At 39.0% G+C, this 15,554-nt stretch overlaps 1 protein-coding gene across 4 annotated transcripts in view; it reads left to right on the top strand.

Moving 5' to 3' along the window:
• Window positions 1–609: 609 nt before the first annotated feature.
• PNPLA8 (patatin like phospholipase domain containing 8) overlaps window positions 610–15,554 on the top strand; it is a 34,531-nt gene continuing 19,586 nt past the window's right edge. The window contains exons 1-7 of one of the 4 annotated variants that reach the window (XM_041471506.1): window positions 610–749; window positions 1,927–3,137; window positions 4,265–4,414; window positions 5,625–5,776; window positions 6,532–6,626; window positions 10,055–10,226; window positions 14,928–14,985. In XM_041471506.1, coding sequence (XP_041327440.1) covers window positions 2,016–3,137; window positions 4,265–4,414; window positions 5,625–5,776; window positions 6,532–6,626; window positions 10,055–10,226; window positions 14,928–14,985 — 1,749 coding nt within the window. In that variant the 5' untranslated portion in view covers window positions 610–749; window positions 1,927–2,015. The other 3 variants (XM_041471508.1, XM_041471505.1, XM_041471507.1) reach the window with 3 other exon arrangements.

Below are 15,554 nucleotides of genomic sequence, written 5' to 3'. Positions count from 1 at the left end.
CCCGACCTGAAAGCCAGACATGTCCTGGGCTGCACCGAAAGCAGCACGAAGGGAGGGGATTCTGCCCCTCTACTCGGCTTTGCTGAGACCCCACCTGCATCCAGAACTGGAGTCCTCAGCATAAGAAGGACATGGACATCTTGGAGCAGGCCCATAGGGGGGCCATGCAGGAAACCGGAGCACCCCCCCCAAAAGGACAGGCTGAGAAAGCAAGGGCTGCTCAGCATGGAGAAGGTTGTGTGGGGACCTGAAAGCTCCTTCCAGCACCTGAAAGGGACCGACACAGGAGCCAGAGAGGACAGAAACTATAGTGACAGGACAGTGACTAATGGGCACAAACTGAAAGACGGGAAATTTAGGTCAGATATCAGGAAGAAATTCTTCATTGTGAGGGTGGAAAAGCACCAGACCAAGTTGCTGGGCCAGGGATGTGAATGCCCTGACCCTGGCAGCGCTCAAACCGAGGCTGGATGGGGCTTTGAGCGCTCGATGGGGCTTTGAGCGGTCTGGTCAGCCGGGCGACAGGCTAGGCCCCACCAATCCTGCTGGTCCGTTCCAAGCGCCGCCCTCGGCAGCCCGGGGAGCGCCCACCGCCCGCCAGAGGCGCCGCCCCGCCGCGGGTGTTGTGCCGGGCCCCGCCGGCTCCCGCCCGCTCCGCTGGGGCGGCGCCGCTCGTGAGGGCGCGGCCCCTGCCTGGCGTTCGGCGGCGGCCTGGGGACAGGGGGGAGGCGGGAGCCGCTGTCCAGCAGGTACCGCCTCCAGGACGGGCCGCGTCGCCGCCGGGTCGGGCCGCATCTCCACCGTGTCGTGGGGCCATATGAGGACGGGGGGAACACGATGAGCGCGTGCCGGGCACGCGGGGCTCGCTCGCGTAACGGGAGGTGGGCCGGGGACAGCGGGGCCTGGACTCGGTGCTTGTTTACGCCGCCACTCTCGGCAGCGTTTCGGGGAAATGGCGCAAGGCAGGAACAGCGGCCGCGCCTGCCCCCGAGGCCGGAGGCGCCCCCGTGCTTATATAGCCTGGCCCGGGCTGGGGCCCGCAGCCGGCTGCGCGGCGGTCACCCGGCGGGACAGGCACAGCGCAGGCAGAGCAGACTGTAAGTAGCGATGGTGCTGCCGGGGTTTCGCCTCTGCTGTCGCTGTGAAGTCGGCCTGCTCAAGAGCTGGCCTGCGTGCCTGCCTGGCAGCCCTTCTCGGCATTTGTCACTGGCGCTGGAGAAGCCTGGGATTATTTTTTGGGCAAATAATGCATTTGCTTCTGCGATATCAGCACGACTCTGGTGTGCTGTGTAAAACGCTGCTCCACCAGTTGCACTTTTCTTTGCAGAGTAAGGATTATATCCTGCCCTTGGCTCTTAGGATGGGCACGTTTTGATGAACTTTGATCAAAGCATTGCATATCAGCACGACTCTGGTGTGCTGTGTAAAACGCTGCTCCACCAGTTGCACTTTTCTTTGCAGAGTAAGGATTATATCCTGCCCTTGGCTCTTAGGGCACGTTTTGGTGAACTTTGATCAAAGCATTGGTGTCACTTCTCCCTTGTGAGGAATTCTGCTAAGCGGTGGTAATATAATGACATTTGAAACGTTGTGTCTGCACAAGATAATTTGCTGAAGAAACGGCAATCAATTTTCCATATGTCATTAAGTACTTTTGAGAAGTGTCACATATTGTTCAAGATGAGCTTAAACTGGCCTTTAGGGAGTAGCATGTTGAAATGTTGGGGTGAGCTACCTGCCAAATGTCTTGAGCAGTGGATTTTCCCATGAGATTATTCAATTTGATTTGAGTGTTTATTTGTCTTTACCAAACAGATACACAAGCTTCATCTGTTTTAAACAACTCAGTGATTTTTAGTTTAACTTGTTTCTGGTTTGGGGTTTCCATTGTTGGTTTTAATTTTGTTTTGGTTTTTTCTTTTTCAGACAACACTACATTACGGGATTTACTTATTGACATATTTTTTGGAATGAAGTAGAAAGCAATATAGAAAAGGTGCAATTATTTATAAGTTATGACAGTTCATTTATCCTTAGATGCATATTTATTCTTTTTGATTAACCCAAAAAATCTTTGGTGGAAGCAGAGAAACAAATACCTGTGTTTTGGTAGACCTAAAGCCTGCTGGAGGATAAATCATGCTGCACACCTGAGATTTTTTCATACAAGTGAGCCTTGGTGTAAGTGGGCCAGAAGCCGAACATTTTGGTATAACAAGTACATTTATAGCCATGAGTTTTTATACTACAGAGTTTCCAAACTTTTAACTTCTTCTTCTAAAGGACTTACGAAGGTGAGCATTCGCATGTCACGAATTAAGAATACTATAGAATCTGTTTCAAAGGCAGTGTCTGGCACTCACAGTGAGCTGGTGTCACGAATAGCTCGATTAAAGTCCCACTCAGGTACTTTGGGTAAAGCAAATAAAAGTAGTGCAGATGCAAATAACATCAGCACAAATCTAGAAAATGATAAACAAGTTACAGATGTCAGAACTCAGGACGATTGCAACAGAGGCCCAGCTGCAAAGAAATCCACTTGTGCAAGTGAAAACTTGGAATCTGTGTTAGTAAGTTCAAGCAGCACTTGTCAAGATACTCCAGAAGTTTCAGCATCTACTAAAAGTCACCTTTTTCATGTAAGCTACTTTTCTACAAATTTTGGAGAGACTTACAACTTTGTAGCTGATCATATCAACTCTTACTTTAATAATTCTGTTATGGAACAAGGAAGAAAAAGGAATGCTTTATTACAGGACTCTGAAAGTGAAGAGAGGAATAAGCTTGGTTCACCAGCAAATACTGTAACAAGCGAAGAAAAGAGAGTGAATTCAGCAGCTGCTTTAGCTCCTGAAGCAGAGATCTTGGGTACTGAAAAGACAAATACTGCTCTCCCAGTTTCCACTAAAAAAAGTATTGCAGACTTTCTTTCGTATCCCAGTAACAGTGTACAGGCTTTTGTCGACAGCTATATTGGTGGGTTGGTTCCAAAGTTAAGATCAGATACGAAAGTTGTTTCACCAGAAAAGAGTAAACAGCAGGAACAAGAAGTGTCTGAGAAAAGTGATGAGGACAAAGCAAAAGAGGCCAAGACTGCAGAAGAGAGAGAAAAGCATTTGTCTCTTCAGAGAGAAAAGGCAAGTCTTTGTTTTGTGTTAATTTACGTATTATTTTTATATGTATTTTATACAAGTGTGTATATATGCTACACTAGTGTATGTACCTATATTTAAGCATAGACACACACACATTTACTTACGTAAATACGTGTGTACCCCTGCATATACTTGCATACAGATGTACACATACTTTTACTTTCATATAAGTTTGTACTTCTATACTTCCATATAGGTATATATGTGGTGTTTCTGCACACAGCAGGGAGTTAGAACTAGATGATCTTAAAGGACTCTTCCAATCCGAACTGTTCTCTGATTCATTCTGTGCACTTTTATAAATGAGTACATATATAAAACTATGTAGATTGTATATATATGTATGCATACTTTATGTAAACTTACATATATATACATGTACTTAAAAGTAGGTATAGGTACATCTATGTTTAAGTATTAGATGTTTTATGCAGGTATAGATCTGGTTATGCAAGTTTATATATGAAGAGTGTCTGTGTATGTATATATGCACACACACACACCTCTGTGTGTGTGTGTGCTGTAGGTACATGTATTTAGTTCATATATGCATAGAGTCCATAATTACAGACAGATCTAGTTGTAGTGTTTTTTGTAGCTATAGTAATTTTACAGTTTATGGTTTGTTAATGGTTTAAATACCTGAAAGTCCATCTGGTTATGCAAGTTTATATATGAAGAGTGTCTGTGTATGTATATATGCACACACACACCTCTGTGTGTGTGTGCTGTAGGTACATGCATTTAGTTCATATATGCATAGAGTCCATAATTACAGACAGATCTAGTTGTAGTGTTTTTTGTAGCTATAGTATTTTTACAGTTTATGGTTTGTTAATGGTTTAAATACCTGAAAGTCCATCTGAAAGTCCATCTGAATACATATTGAGCTGTTTGTTTGGGGTATTCTTGCTGTAAACTTTATTTTGTTTTCTACTAAATAAAGAATCAAAAGGTTTTTGTTGATAATTTAAACAGTGCTTACTTGGAATCTGTAGGAGATCTCTGGTACAATGCTATTCATGGCTTCTGAGAAATCTTAAAATAACACTTTGAAATTAGTCTTGACATGTTTCTCAGAGTAGTTTTATGTTGTCTGTCTTCTTTAGATCATTGCAAGAGTGAGTATTGATAACAGGACTCGAGCTTTAGTTCAAGCTCTGCGGAGATCCTCTAATCCAAGAGTCTGCATCAACAGGGTTGAAGAACTGACCTATCATCTTCTAGAATTTCCAGAGAGCAGAGGAGTTGCAATTAAGGTGCAAATAGTTTTTATGCATACATAAAAATCAATCTGACAAATTATTGATCTAGAACAGCATAAATCCTTCTGTGCTTTTGTGGACTAGTCATATTTCCTGTTTGCAAGGATTGTAGTTTGAGCATATCTTTTTATAACTTTATAGCTGGTTCAAGCAGATTCATATGCAAGCTACTGTGAGTTTAGCTAAAGGCTCTTAAGTTTGCAATGTTTAATTTAGAAGCACACGGCATGGTCATGTGGGTAGGTAGTATAGCTTTTTCCAGTGGTAGATAAAGGTCGTACACTGTGTCCCCTGTGGCAGTTGACAGATGGGAGTGTGCTGTACAGTTGATCTGTAAATGCACAGTACTTTCTATGCTTGTTTACATGCTTTCTTCGAAGAGAAGTGGCAAGAGAACCATCAAATAAGTTAATGTAATCTAGTCCTACTTGTTTTCTTCCCTGCATTATGAGGGCAGGAGGTGGGTGGTAGGCTACTCTAGAAGTACTAGCTAAATCACAGCATTTGGCAACCTTGTGCCTTTTTCCACAAGATGTGACAAACCTGTGACACAGATGGTGGAATTTCTGGAAGAAGTAGCCTTTGGGAATGGAGTGCAGGCCAGATAAATCATCTGGGCAGGGTACAGGTCAGGCATTTACATAAATATATGTGAATTACTTTATTATGAAAGAGTGTATTCACTAGTCCCATTTTGATTGTAATGCTGTGTATCTTTGTGGTAATGTCCATTTAAAAAATACTCTGTGTGGGAAAGCATTTTAAATTTTGTTTTGGTATTAGTGTACTTAGAAGGCATTTCTTGTTTTGAAGCAGTGTGGTACTTACTAAGCAAATGTGGGATTTTACCTGTACTTGGTGTGCCTCATACTCGAGTCTACACTTGGCTGATATGATACTAAGTCAATAAAAGGAAAGTGGTAAATGTAACTTTCCTAGCTATTAAAAATATTTACATATCATCTTGTTTGTTTAATTCTGATAGGTAGTTACTATAGCAGTGAGGTGTGTACAGCATAATATTGACATCCTTTCTTTCCCTGGTTAGAGAAAGACTTGGGTAAATACAGATTTGAGGAAGTTTTCTTCCAAGTTTAACTAGTATATTAATTCTGTACTGTAATGCCATGCTAGTAAATTTAAGAATGTATTCTTTTGGTTTAAACATATGGTTAGAATTAAATATCCTTGTATTTATCAATAGGAAAAATTAATCCCATGCCTGTTGCGACTGAGACAGGCTAATGATGAAAGTCTTCAGGCTGCTGTTAGAGAAACTTTAGCTCTGATTGGCTATACAGACCCTGTGAAAGGCTGGGGAATTCGAATCCTCACCATTGATGGAGGAGGAACAAGGTAAAACTTCTGGGGTTTTACATACTTGTAACCTTTTTCGTACTGTAACCTTTTTCATACTGTAACTAGAAGTAAAATTTCAGTCTCTCTTTGATAGACAAATGCCCAAAGAGGCAATGTATGAGTTACATTTCTGTCACATTTGACTGTCTAAGGGATGGGTGCTGTTTTTCTATGCATTTCTGCTTGAATGGTGTTTGTTTTGGTGCTCATTTTGCCATACACAGTTATCTCGCTCTATCCCAACAGAATTCACACTGCTGCACTCAAGATACTGTTTTGTGATAGAGTAACACAAATCTGATGGTTTCTAATTCATCTCTCCCATTATTTCAGATACATTGAATTGAGGCCAAGGAAGCCCCATACTGGAAAATACTATGCCCCCAAGGGGCATTATATAGCCTTGTGAAGACCAAAATTTAAGTGCTGTGTAGTGGGAATGCAACTAAAATCTATCCTTAGTCTACATCCACAGAAATTGATCACCCCCCAAGCCTTTGCTGTAAAACAATATGGCTGTAGCTGTTGAATACTATTTTTGGTATGCCTGAGTATGTCCTTCATATTTAGTATACATCATTCTATTGTAACTGTGTTCTTCTGCTGTTTTATTTCCTAAAATATTCAGGATTCTTACTGTTGCAGCTGTTCAATTATAATTAGTTATAATGAAGCTAAAGGTGATTGAAAAATGATTAGAGCTATGTAAGATAAGACCGCCATTGTATGTGAAGGGGAATTTTGTGTTTCAGGGGTTTAGTTGCACTTCAGACTCTACGGAAACTAGAAGAATTAACTGGAAAGCCCGTTCATCAACTTTTTGACTACATCTGTGGCGTAAGCACAGGTAATTATTAAGTCACAAGTTGGAGTTCTGCTATCAATGTAGTAAAAGAACATCTGAGAATATATAAAGATTTTGTAGTTTCTGAGTTAGAGTGTAAGCTGGGAAAGTACAGTTGTGATTTCTAGAGTCTTTCTTTTTGCTTCTGAATAAGAACTTTGGGTAGTTCATGACAAACTTATGGCTTTAAACTGATTTGTCATTTTTTCACTTTGTATGAAATCTTCAATTTGCACATAGAAACAGTTATCTTAGGTATTTATGGAGCTTTACAGACTACTAAGATAATAGCCCTCAAGAACTGATGCTGAGTCAGTCATGTTTCCTTTATTAAGTTAACAGCAATGTTTCATCTTTATTAATTGCCTGCCAGAAGGACAGAATGTGCCTGTAGCAAGATCTTGAATGATCTAAATTAGAGGAAGTGGTCAATGCTGTGGTGCCCTTCCTTCATATTGGTCTGTACAGGCTGGAGAAATGGCTTGGCAGGTTCAGTAAAGCCAAATACAAAGCGCTCCGTCAGAGGTGGGCTGACGGCCTAGAAACCAGCTTTGCAGGAGAGGACCTGGTCTTGTTTGGAACAAGTTGGACATGAATCATCACTGCACTCTAGAGCAAAGAAAGCTACCACATTGACTTGCATGGACGAGAACGTACCCAACAATTGAAGTGTCTGTTTGGCCACAAAGATCTTGTTATGGGCTCCTCTATAAACCCTTAATCTTTTGGGTGTGTTTTTTGTACTGGGTGCATCTGGCAGAGAGCCAGGGGGCTGGAGCTCATGACATGTAAAGGAGAGTGCAAAAACTGGGTTTATTTGGCCTTGAGAAGGCTAAGGGCCTTTATCCTGGTTCAGCTAATGGGAAAATGTAGAGAAGATGGATCTGGAATAATTTTGAAGGTGTACAGGGGTAGGAGAAAAGCCAGCAGACAAGTTGGAGTATGGGAAGTTATAATTAGGTACAGGATCATGTTTTTCTTGCAGGGTCAGTCAGACACTGGAAGGAGTTTCCTGTTCAGACCTTGTAATCTCTGTCCATGGAGATACTCAAAATTTGGCTGAGCAAGTCCTGAGTAGCTTATTCTAATTATACCTGTTGGAACAGGAGGCTGGACTAGATGATGTCTGCAGGTCCCACCCAGACTTATTTACACTTGTGACTCAGTGATAAATTACTCCTCCCTAGAAAGCAGGAAACTCCAAAGCATAAGTTTCTCCTTTAAAGTAATCTCCTTCAGAAATTGTTAGACCAGTAGCAGCACAAGTATGTTTTCTAACGTAGGAGGTATGCTGTAGTTTACTAGCTCAGTTTCCTGAAGAAACCCACATTCTTCAAATTTTCTGTCATACTTATTTTCGATCAGAAATTCTATTAAACACAGATCACCCTGAGTAGAAGAAGTGTGTTTAAAGAGATTTGCTTAATAGACTCAAAATAGTGGAGGAGGGTGTTTCGGTCTTCTAGAAAGAATTTGTTTGTAGCCACAATATAGTTCCCTGCTTTACATTTTTAATAGTCTTCCAAATAAATCCTCCATTAGTTACTTTAGCAGTAAGTGGTTGTTTCTTGGAAGATGGTTTCCCTACAAAACACTTGTCCAGTGTTGTCTTCAATGAATATAGGTGTTTTTACCTTGGATAGAGAGGCCTCGTGTTGTTAATTTACTCCCACTACTGTCACTAAAACTAACTTGGTTTTTAATTCTTCCTCAAATTTTGGGATTTATGACTGCTAGTAAGTACTTAGCAAATTCTTACTTAGCAAATTCTTTCAATTTTTTTTTTACGCAATTACGCTTTTGTCTGCAGTTGTCCAGTTTGCAATAATAAATGGAAAGACATGGCTGGGTGAGGCTGTTCTTGTCTGCCAGCACTGCTGGCAGTTGTGTTTGTATTGGCAGTACATATGCCAATAGTCTTATAGTTGAATGAATTGTGCTTCACAAGAGTGATGGATTAAATTATAGGAAGGATGCCTCTTGTGCCCTGCACTTCTCTTTTCTGCTGCAGTTTTTGTATTTCTTAATACTTTTCAGCTGTTTTGCCTTTGAAGTTTGGAAATACCCTTGCTGTGAATTAAGCATCACTGTCTTTGTAGTTATCTTCCCCATGCTTCTCTTCATTGAGGGTCAGAGAGTGTAAATGCAGGTAGTCACAGAGAAAGATCATTGCAATGATGTTGTAATAGGCTCTGCACACTTTGAATCTGCTCACCAAAATATCAAATGTATGATACTGTAGAACTGGTGCTGGAGAGTTTAGAGGAAGAGAATGTGAAGAGGATTTGCATGACTCAGGAAAATGGGTGTTTCTCTCCTGCTGGTGTTAAGTCTGGGTTGAATACAGGCATCTGGTGATTTGGCAATTGAGATAGTTTCTCTTTATGAAACTTTGTGTCAAGTATGATGAAACTTTGTGTCAAGTGTGATGAAACTTTGTGTCAAGTAGGCCCGTGTTACCTTAAGTGGGTGTGCTGCCTTTTAAGAAACTGAGACCATCACATGGCTAATGCTCAGCCATCACAGTTGGTGGGCGCTGTGAGAGTGAAAAAGGGCTGGGAAATCATGTTTCTTTTAAAGCTATCTGTAACTTCCTTCCTGTAGTTTTTTTCTGCTCATGCGTTGTACTTTTACTCTATTTCAAAAATTGGTACCTTTTAAAATTAACTTCATTCACACCTATGGCATTTATTTTCAGATTGAAAAAATCATGTGTCCTAATTATTTCTAATGCTTAATTACATGTTCTCACAGGCGCAACTAGATTTAAAGGTTTTTTGTGTCCCTCTTCATTTGATATGTCTGAGAATTGTAGTAATGCATTAATTGTGTTTTTCCACAGTCCTTTTAATGGTATTTAGCAGCAATACTTTTTTGAGTGCTGTTATTTTGTTCCTGCAAGGGTAGGTCATAATTTTTGTTAGGGACACACTAGATGGCAGCATGTATGAAACTAATTATAAATGGTTGCAACCAAATGTAATCCAAACTACTGGAATTTCCTTTATTTTTGCAGAATTTTCCTAGAATATTTCTCTATTGACTTAAGAGTTTGCAGGGTAGCAAATAATGCTCCAAATAAGTTTTTAGTACCACAGCATAGATTTCTCTTACTCATTTCCCTTTCCAAGTAGTGGATTTCATTTGCTTTCTGCCATATGCTTGTTATAATCTGCAAAATGAAGTAATGTGATGTTTTAACTTCTCATATTTCTGTTTTTGAAAATAGACTTTTTCTATATTGTGTACGGTCTTTTAAAACGTGGTTTGTGATCGCTGAGCAGGAATTTAGTGAAAGAAATGTCAGTTGGTCTTGCTGTTTCAAGACAGGTATTCTGTTAACCTATGAACTACATTAACTGGTAATCCATCTTTGTAATCTTACTCCAGGATATGTGTTTGTAATATTGCAAAATATTTGTTTTTTTCAGGAGCTATATTGGCTTTTATGTTGGGGCTGTTCCATATCCCCCTGGATGATTGTGAAGAGCTGTACCATAAGCTAGGATCAGATGTTTTCAAGCAGAATGTCATTGTTGGAACAGTCAAAATGGGCTGGAACCACGCCTTTTATGACAGTGATATATGGGAAAAAATGCTCAAGTAAGTAAAAGATAATCAGATGAAAAATCATTAGTGCAATGACTGAGTGCATTTGGTTTTGTTCTTGCTTCACTGGTGTACAGATTCTTAAAACAGCTAGAAAGGATTAACATATACTCTCATTCTTTTGAAATAGCTGTTTTCATATTTACCAAGATGCTGGAAGCTTTTAATGTAATGATTTATGTTTCTGGGGAATAAAGTAAGCTTTACTGCACTGGTTTCTGATTATATTCCTGTATGCTTGCCAGCTCTGCTAGATGTGACTCGTTACAGATTTGCTACAGATTTTACTAACCACCTGCTGTGCCCTTTTTAGTAAAGGAGATTGGTGAGAAATGAAATAATGTGCTGTAGTAGGGATTTTTAATGTTTGCTGCTATACTGGAGGGCTTTGTCCATTGCCACTTTGAAAGGGAAATGAGCTGTAAGGGTTGCAGTGAAAAATTATCTGCAGTGTCAGAGTTGCCTGTGAAGTGTATTCACTTGCATTGATGGCTATTCAGGAAAAGCCGCTAGAAATAATTATTATATTACAAGTTTTATTTCTTAGCTTTATTAATATGTATTTATATTGATAGCTCAATTGTTTATAATTTTTAGTAAACTAATGCCACAGCTTTCCAACCAGCATAAGTTGACCCTGCCACTGAAAGAACTGAGCTATCTTTTCTGAGAGACAATGTAAAATGGTAAAAGGTTCCTTCTGATAAGTAATAACAAGTTCCTTTGAGAGTGCAGTTACTGTGTTTTATGGGATTAAAAGCGTTTTTGTGACATAATAGTGGGAATACCAGTAGTGTCTGAATTTTAAGCGTCTTACTTCTTTGATGAAGTAGAGGGAGAAGCTTCTAAGCACTTCTTGTCTGTGCTCTTGCATATTTTTAGAAATAAATAAATTTATCAAATTAATATCATTAGCTTTTCTCTCAGGTATCTAAAGGTGTTTTTTTAGAAATTGGATTTTTCTCTATCTTCCCTCATTTCATTCCCCACCCAATTAAATGAAGTCTTGTGAAGATCACAATAACCTAATGTTAAAGTATTTTACATGGCTTTAATTAAAATACTATTGTTTTTCTGCAGCTACATGTAGTGTATGAGGGAGGTAAAGAACTCTACTCCTGTGCAATAGACAAAAGCAGGCAATTAATATATCATCCACAGAGTAAATTAAAAATTAAGTGTGCTGATCAAAAATGACTTCTTGGTCATTTGCAATGTTGAAGGGAGATGCTGTGCCTGCACAGCATTTTGTTGCAGGGATTCCTAGAGGCTTCCCTGTGGTGTGGGGGCCTGGAGCTGAGGAGGGAATTGTAAGGTTATATAGTATCTCTTTACAGCAATATTGAAGGTCAGGCTATTTTTATAGCATGGGGAAACTGCTGTATGCTTTGTTTTGAATTTAAAAGCATTACTTGTGCTGTGTGTGTTTTTGTAGTTTAAATGGTAACTTGTCAGCTTTGCTTGAAATAGAGACAATCCATTGACAGTGTACAGACGTGTAATACATGTTTAGTCCTACCACAACATCAGTGGTGGTATTTTCTGTCAGAAGGTATTCTTGCTGAAAATAATTAAGTTGATGTTCCATCAGTCTAATGTTCCATGCATTTATGGGATATATTATAAATTGCATTTCAGAAAATGACAACTAATTTTGGTTAGCTGACATATCATTTAGAGTACTTTAGGAAATTGGTTTCATGTGTTCTGTGTATGTCTGTTTTAACTCTCTTACGTAACAATTTGAGGACTGGTTTTAATGGTTTACGTTATGCAGAAGATTTTGCTTACAACATATCGGTATATGTAATGCTATATTGAATTGCATTTTTAAGAACCTGGCTTATAGTTCCAACTTCTCTGTTTTCTTTTGACTGTTGTTGACATATACAATTTTCTTTTTGCATGCTGTCTTAAGAAACTACTGGAGAAATTTGGTGAGCAGCTAGGGGTTTTCACAAGCTAGCTAAAGTCTCACTTTGGGAATTTGTAGTCTTGAGAAGCAATCAGTCACTGTATGAAGCGTAGGACAAATATTACGTGTTCTCTTTTGGTAGGAAGATGGATAAAGCATGTGTTTGGGAATACAAGTAATAACACTTCAGTATTTGTTTTGCAGAGTGAAATATAAATTGACGCTGCTCTGTAGTCACTAGATGGGTAACACATTCCATACCAGCACAGGGTATAAAAGTCTCTTCTGTAGGTTTGGTAAAGATGTCATCGTTTTCTGGTATTACTGCTGCTGTTGGAAGAGGGTGAAAGTTACAGTTTTGCCTTTTGCATTGAGTGCTCTTTCTCCAGAATATTTGCATCACTGCTGTAGCCATTAGAATGTTTCCTCCAGCATATGGTTGACAATATGTTATTCATAGCATTATTGAAATAAGTGTTGCAATATTAGTGACTTGAAGCAATGAAAGAGCAATGTTTGTGAAAGAGACTCGTTGTTTAAGTAGGTCATGTCTAGAGGACATAGGTCACAGACAGACTCAAACAAAGTAGATAAATGGAAAAATAGAATGGGATAATAACCAATGAGTGGAAAAATGTAAAATGCTTACAGGATTTAAAGTAACTTTAATATCAGAAGTGATTTGGGTTGTCATGAACAGTTTAATGAAACATCTGTATGCTTGTGGTCAGACAAGATTCAGTGTATGACAGTTAGGATTGAAAATACATTAAGTACTATAATGCCATTATATTAACTCACAATACAGTTTCATTTAAAATATTATTTACAATCCTGGTTTCCCCATTTAGAGAATATTTCTGTTGCAAGACTGGGGGACAAGTAACCAGTGGCCTAAAGACAACACACATTAAGAGTCTTTATCATTAACAAAAGCAAACGAGTTAAAGCAGTAATTTGAGATAGTAAGGCATCTTGAGAATTACCAGTTTCTTCTTTTCTTTACTGTGCAATAAAATTAGAAGGCTTTTTTTTTTTTAACACAATATGTGAATAAACTGTGGAATCACTTCTGCTGTTACTTCATAAAAGAAAATTAAACAGTGAGACATACATTTATTTAATATGCAATTACAGTATTAATGGTAGCAACAGAACTAAACTAAATGTGGAGGTGATACTAAACTTTTCTCCTTACACTGTAATGTCTGCAGTTGTACAGTAGTTGAAAGGATTTCTTGTACCTACTCTGGAGTTACCAGTTTCTGGCCTTCATAAAAAACAGGATGTGATGAGGTAGTTATTCAGTTTGATGGTTCCTATAATTAAACAGAGGATATTGCTTATGCATTTTTTTAATCTTTGCATTCAGGGTTTGGGAAAATACCTAATACAGACATTTCAGAAGTAGATAAAAGTGATGCAAATCAGTAGATGTCTTTGATATCTCACCTCTGTCAGTCCCATTTCTTTTTTTCCTACTTCATGGTTCTGTGTGCCTTCATCTCCTTCTGTAATCAGTTAATGAGTGCAGATGTCACTCTTCCCCTTCTGGCTGGCGATTCTGAGACTAGAATCAAAGCAAAAACAAAACTGTGCTACAGGTACAACAATTGTGTCAGCAGGAGTTTTCCATCATAGGACTGGAACCTGTCTCCCTTCCTTCCTCCCTGTCAAGGACGTGTATGCAGCCATCCTTCAAGCACAAATATCCACTTGAAGAGCAAATTGTCCTAATTGCACATACAGTCTACTGTCTGCATGAAAGGCTGCTGCTATGGTAGCCTTTAAAGCTTCTTTTGTCTTCTGACCTGAGTAGGTCGATAAAGCTGTTGGTTTTAACAGTGGAAGTGCTACTCCCTCCTGTCATGGGTGAAAGCTGTAGATGGATGATCTCATAATAACAGCACATGGAATATCTTTACTTTAAAAGTGTGTCAGTACAGAAAACCATAATTGCGAAATGGGACAGATGCATTCACCAGTGTTTGGGTGGGCTGTCTTCTGGGGGGGAAGAAAGCTTGCTGATTTAAAGGATAGCCTGTTTGGAGTCATTATTGGTGACCACCCACTCTCTAGGAGTTTTGTACCTTTATTGTAAGCAAATCAAATTTGAAGTAGATGGTGAGGTGAATCACTGGCTAGTATGGTAATTTGCACCCGTCTCCTCTGCTGTGCAGAAGGGCTATCTTCTAGTTAACAATGGGAATACTGACCCTGATATGATGAGAAATTACAATGCTTACCAGTAGTGTCATTTATGAAAATGTATTCGTGTGAAAAAATATTACCTCAGAAAGGAATGATAAGTGCATATTGGATTACTGTTATGGAAGACTACATGTAGATGTTTTAACTTTCTTCTAAATCATACGGAATGCCATCTTTCTCTCTGTAGCTTTTGTTTCTGTAACTACAGAAGAATGATTTTTCAGTACTGTATAACCATTTAATAAGGATGTTGATTTTTTTGATTCCTAAATGTGGCAAAGTATTTTGTCTAACATGTAGTTGAGTAATCGTAATGATTTATGGTTAAGTATGTGAACTGAGTAATTTGAATCAAGACCTCTTGAGTCACTCTTGAGACTTACTTCCAACAGTCTAGAAGGTTTGAAGTGTCAGCCCATTGAAGTCAATTGTATAAATGGGATTGTTAAATTGAAATACAAACATTGCTTCTTTTAAATGCAAAGGTCTCAGAAATAAGGATGATAAAAATGTACATCTTGTTCATGCTAAACTGATGGAGCATTTTCCATTTTTTACACTTTTTTTAGAGAAAAAATGGGCTCAAATCTTATGATTGAAACTGCAAGAAAGTCCAAATGTCCAAAGGTAAGTACTGTTTTCTAAGGTAAATATTAATTGTATATTTCACAAGTACTCTTAAGAGTTCTGAGTAAATTCTATACCTAGAAGAACATTGGATAGATAGCATGAATGTTGAAGTGCTCCTGGGCTTCTATATGTGATATCCCATGCTTTTAAAGGATAAAAGTGAATTAGATTCTTACATTTTGGCAGCAGTTTCTGGTATTTTTATTACTTCTAGTTGGAATATATTGCAGAGAACTTGTAAGCATAGAAATACTGGGTCAACATTTTGGGGTTGTGCTAAGCTTGTTTTTTTAATGTAAGAATTCTAGTGGAGATTCTGGAGATTGTGTCATGTCAGCTGTGATCTGTGTTAACTGTGTTGCAAGAGGGCAGGGTTTCTTCTCACTTTGTTTGGGGTACCTGGTTTTCTCTATTCACATTCTTGGGCCCCAAGACCTCTTCTCTTCCTGTATGATAGAAAAGGCACTAAGTCATAGGAGGGGTGTTACATGCAGCAGCATGAGAGTGAAAGATGAGAAAGCATGGGTATTTTATTTTTGGTGAAGGATAGGGTGTGAAGAAAGAAG

The sequence above is a fragment of the Pyrgilauda ruficollis genome, unplaced genomic scaffold (assembly GCF_017590135.1).
Source record: "Pyrgilauda ruficollis isolate IOZ18807 unplaced genomic scaffold, ASM1759013v1 scaffold27, whole genome shotgun sequence".
Taxonomy (NCBI): Eukaryota; Metazoa; Chordata; class Aves; order Passeriformes; family Passeridae; genus Pyrgilauda; species Pyrgilauda ruficollis.
This window is presented reverse-complemented; position numbering and strand designations above follow the sequence as displayed.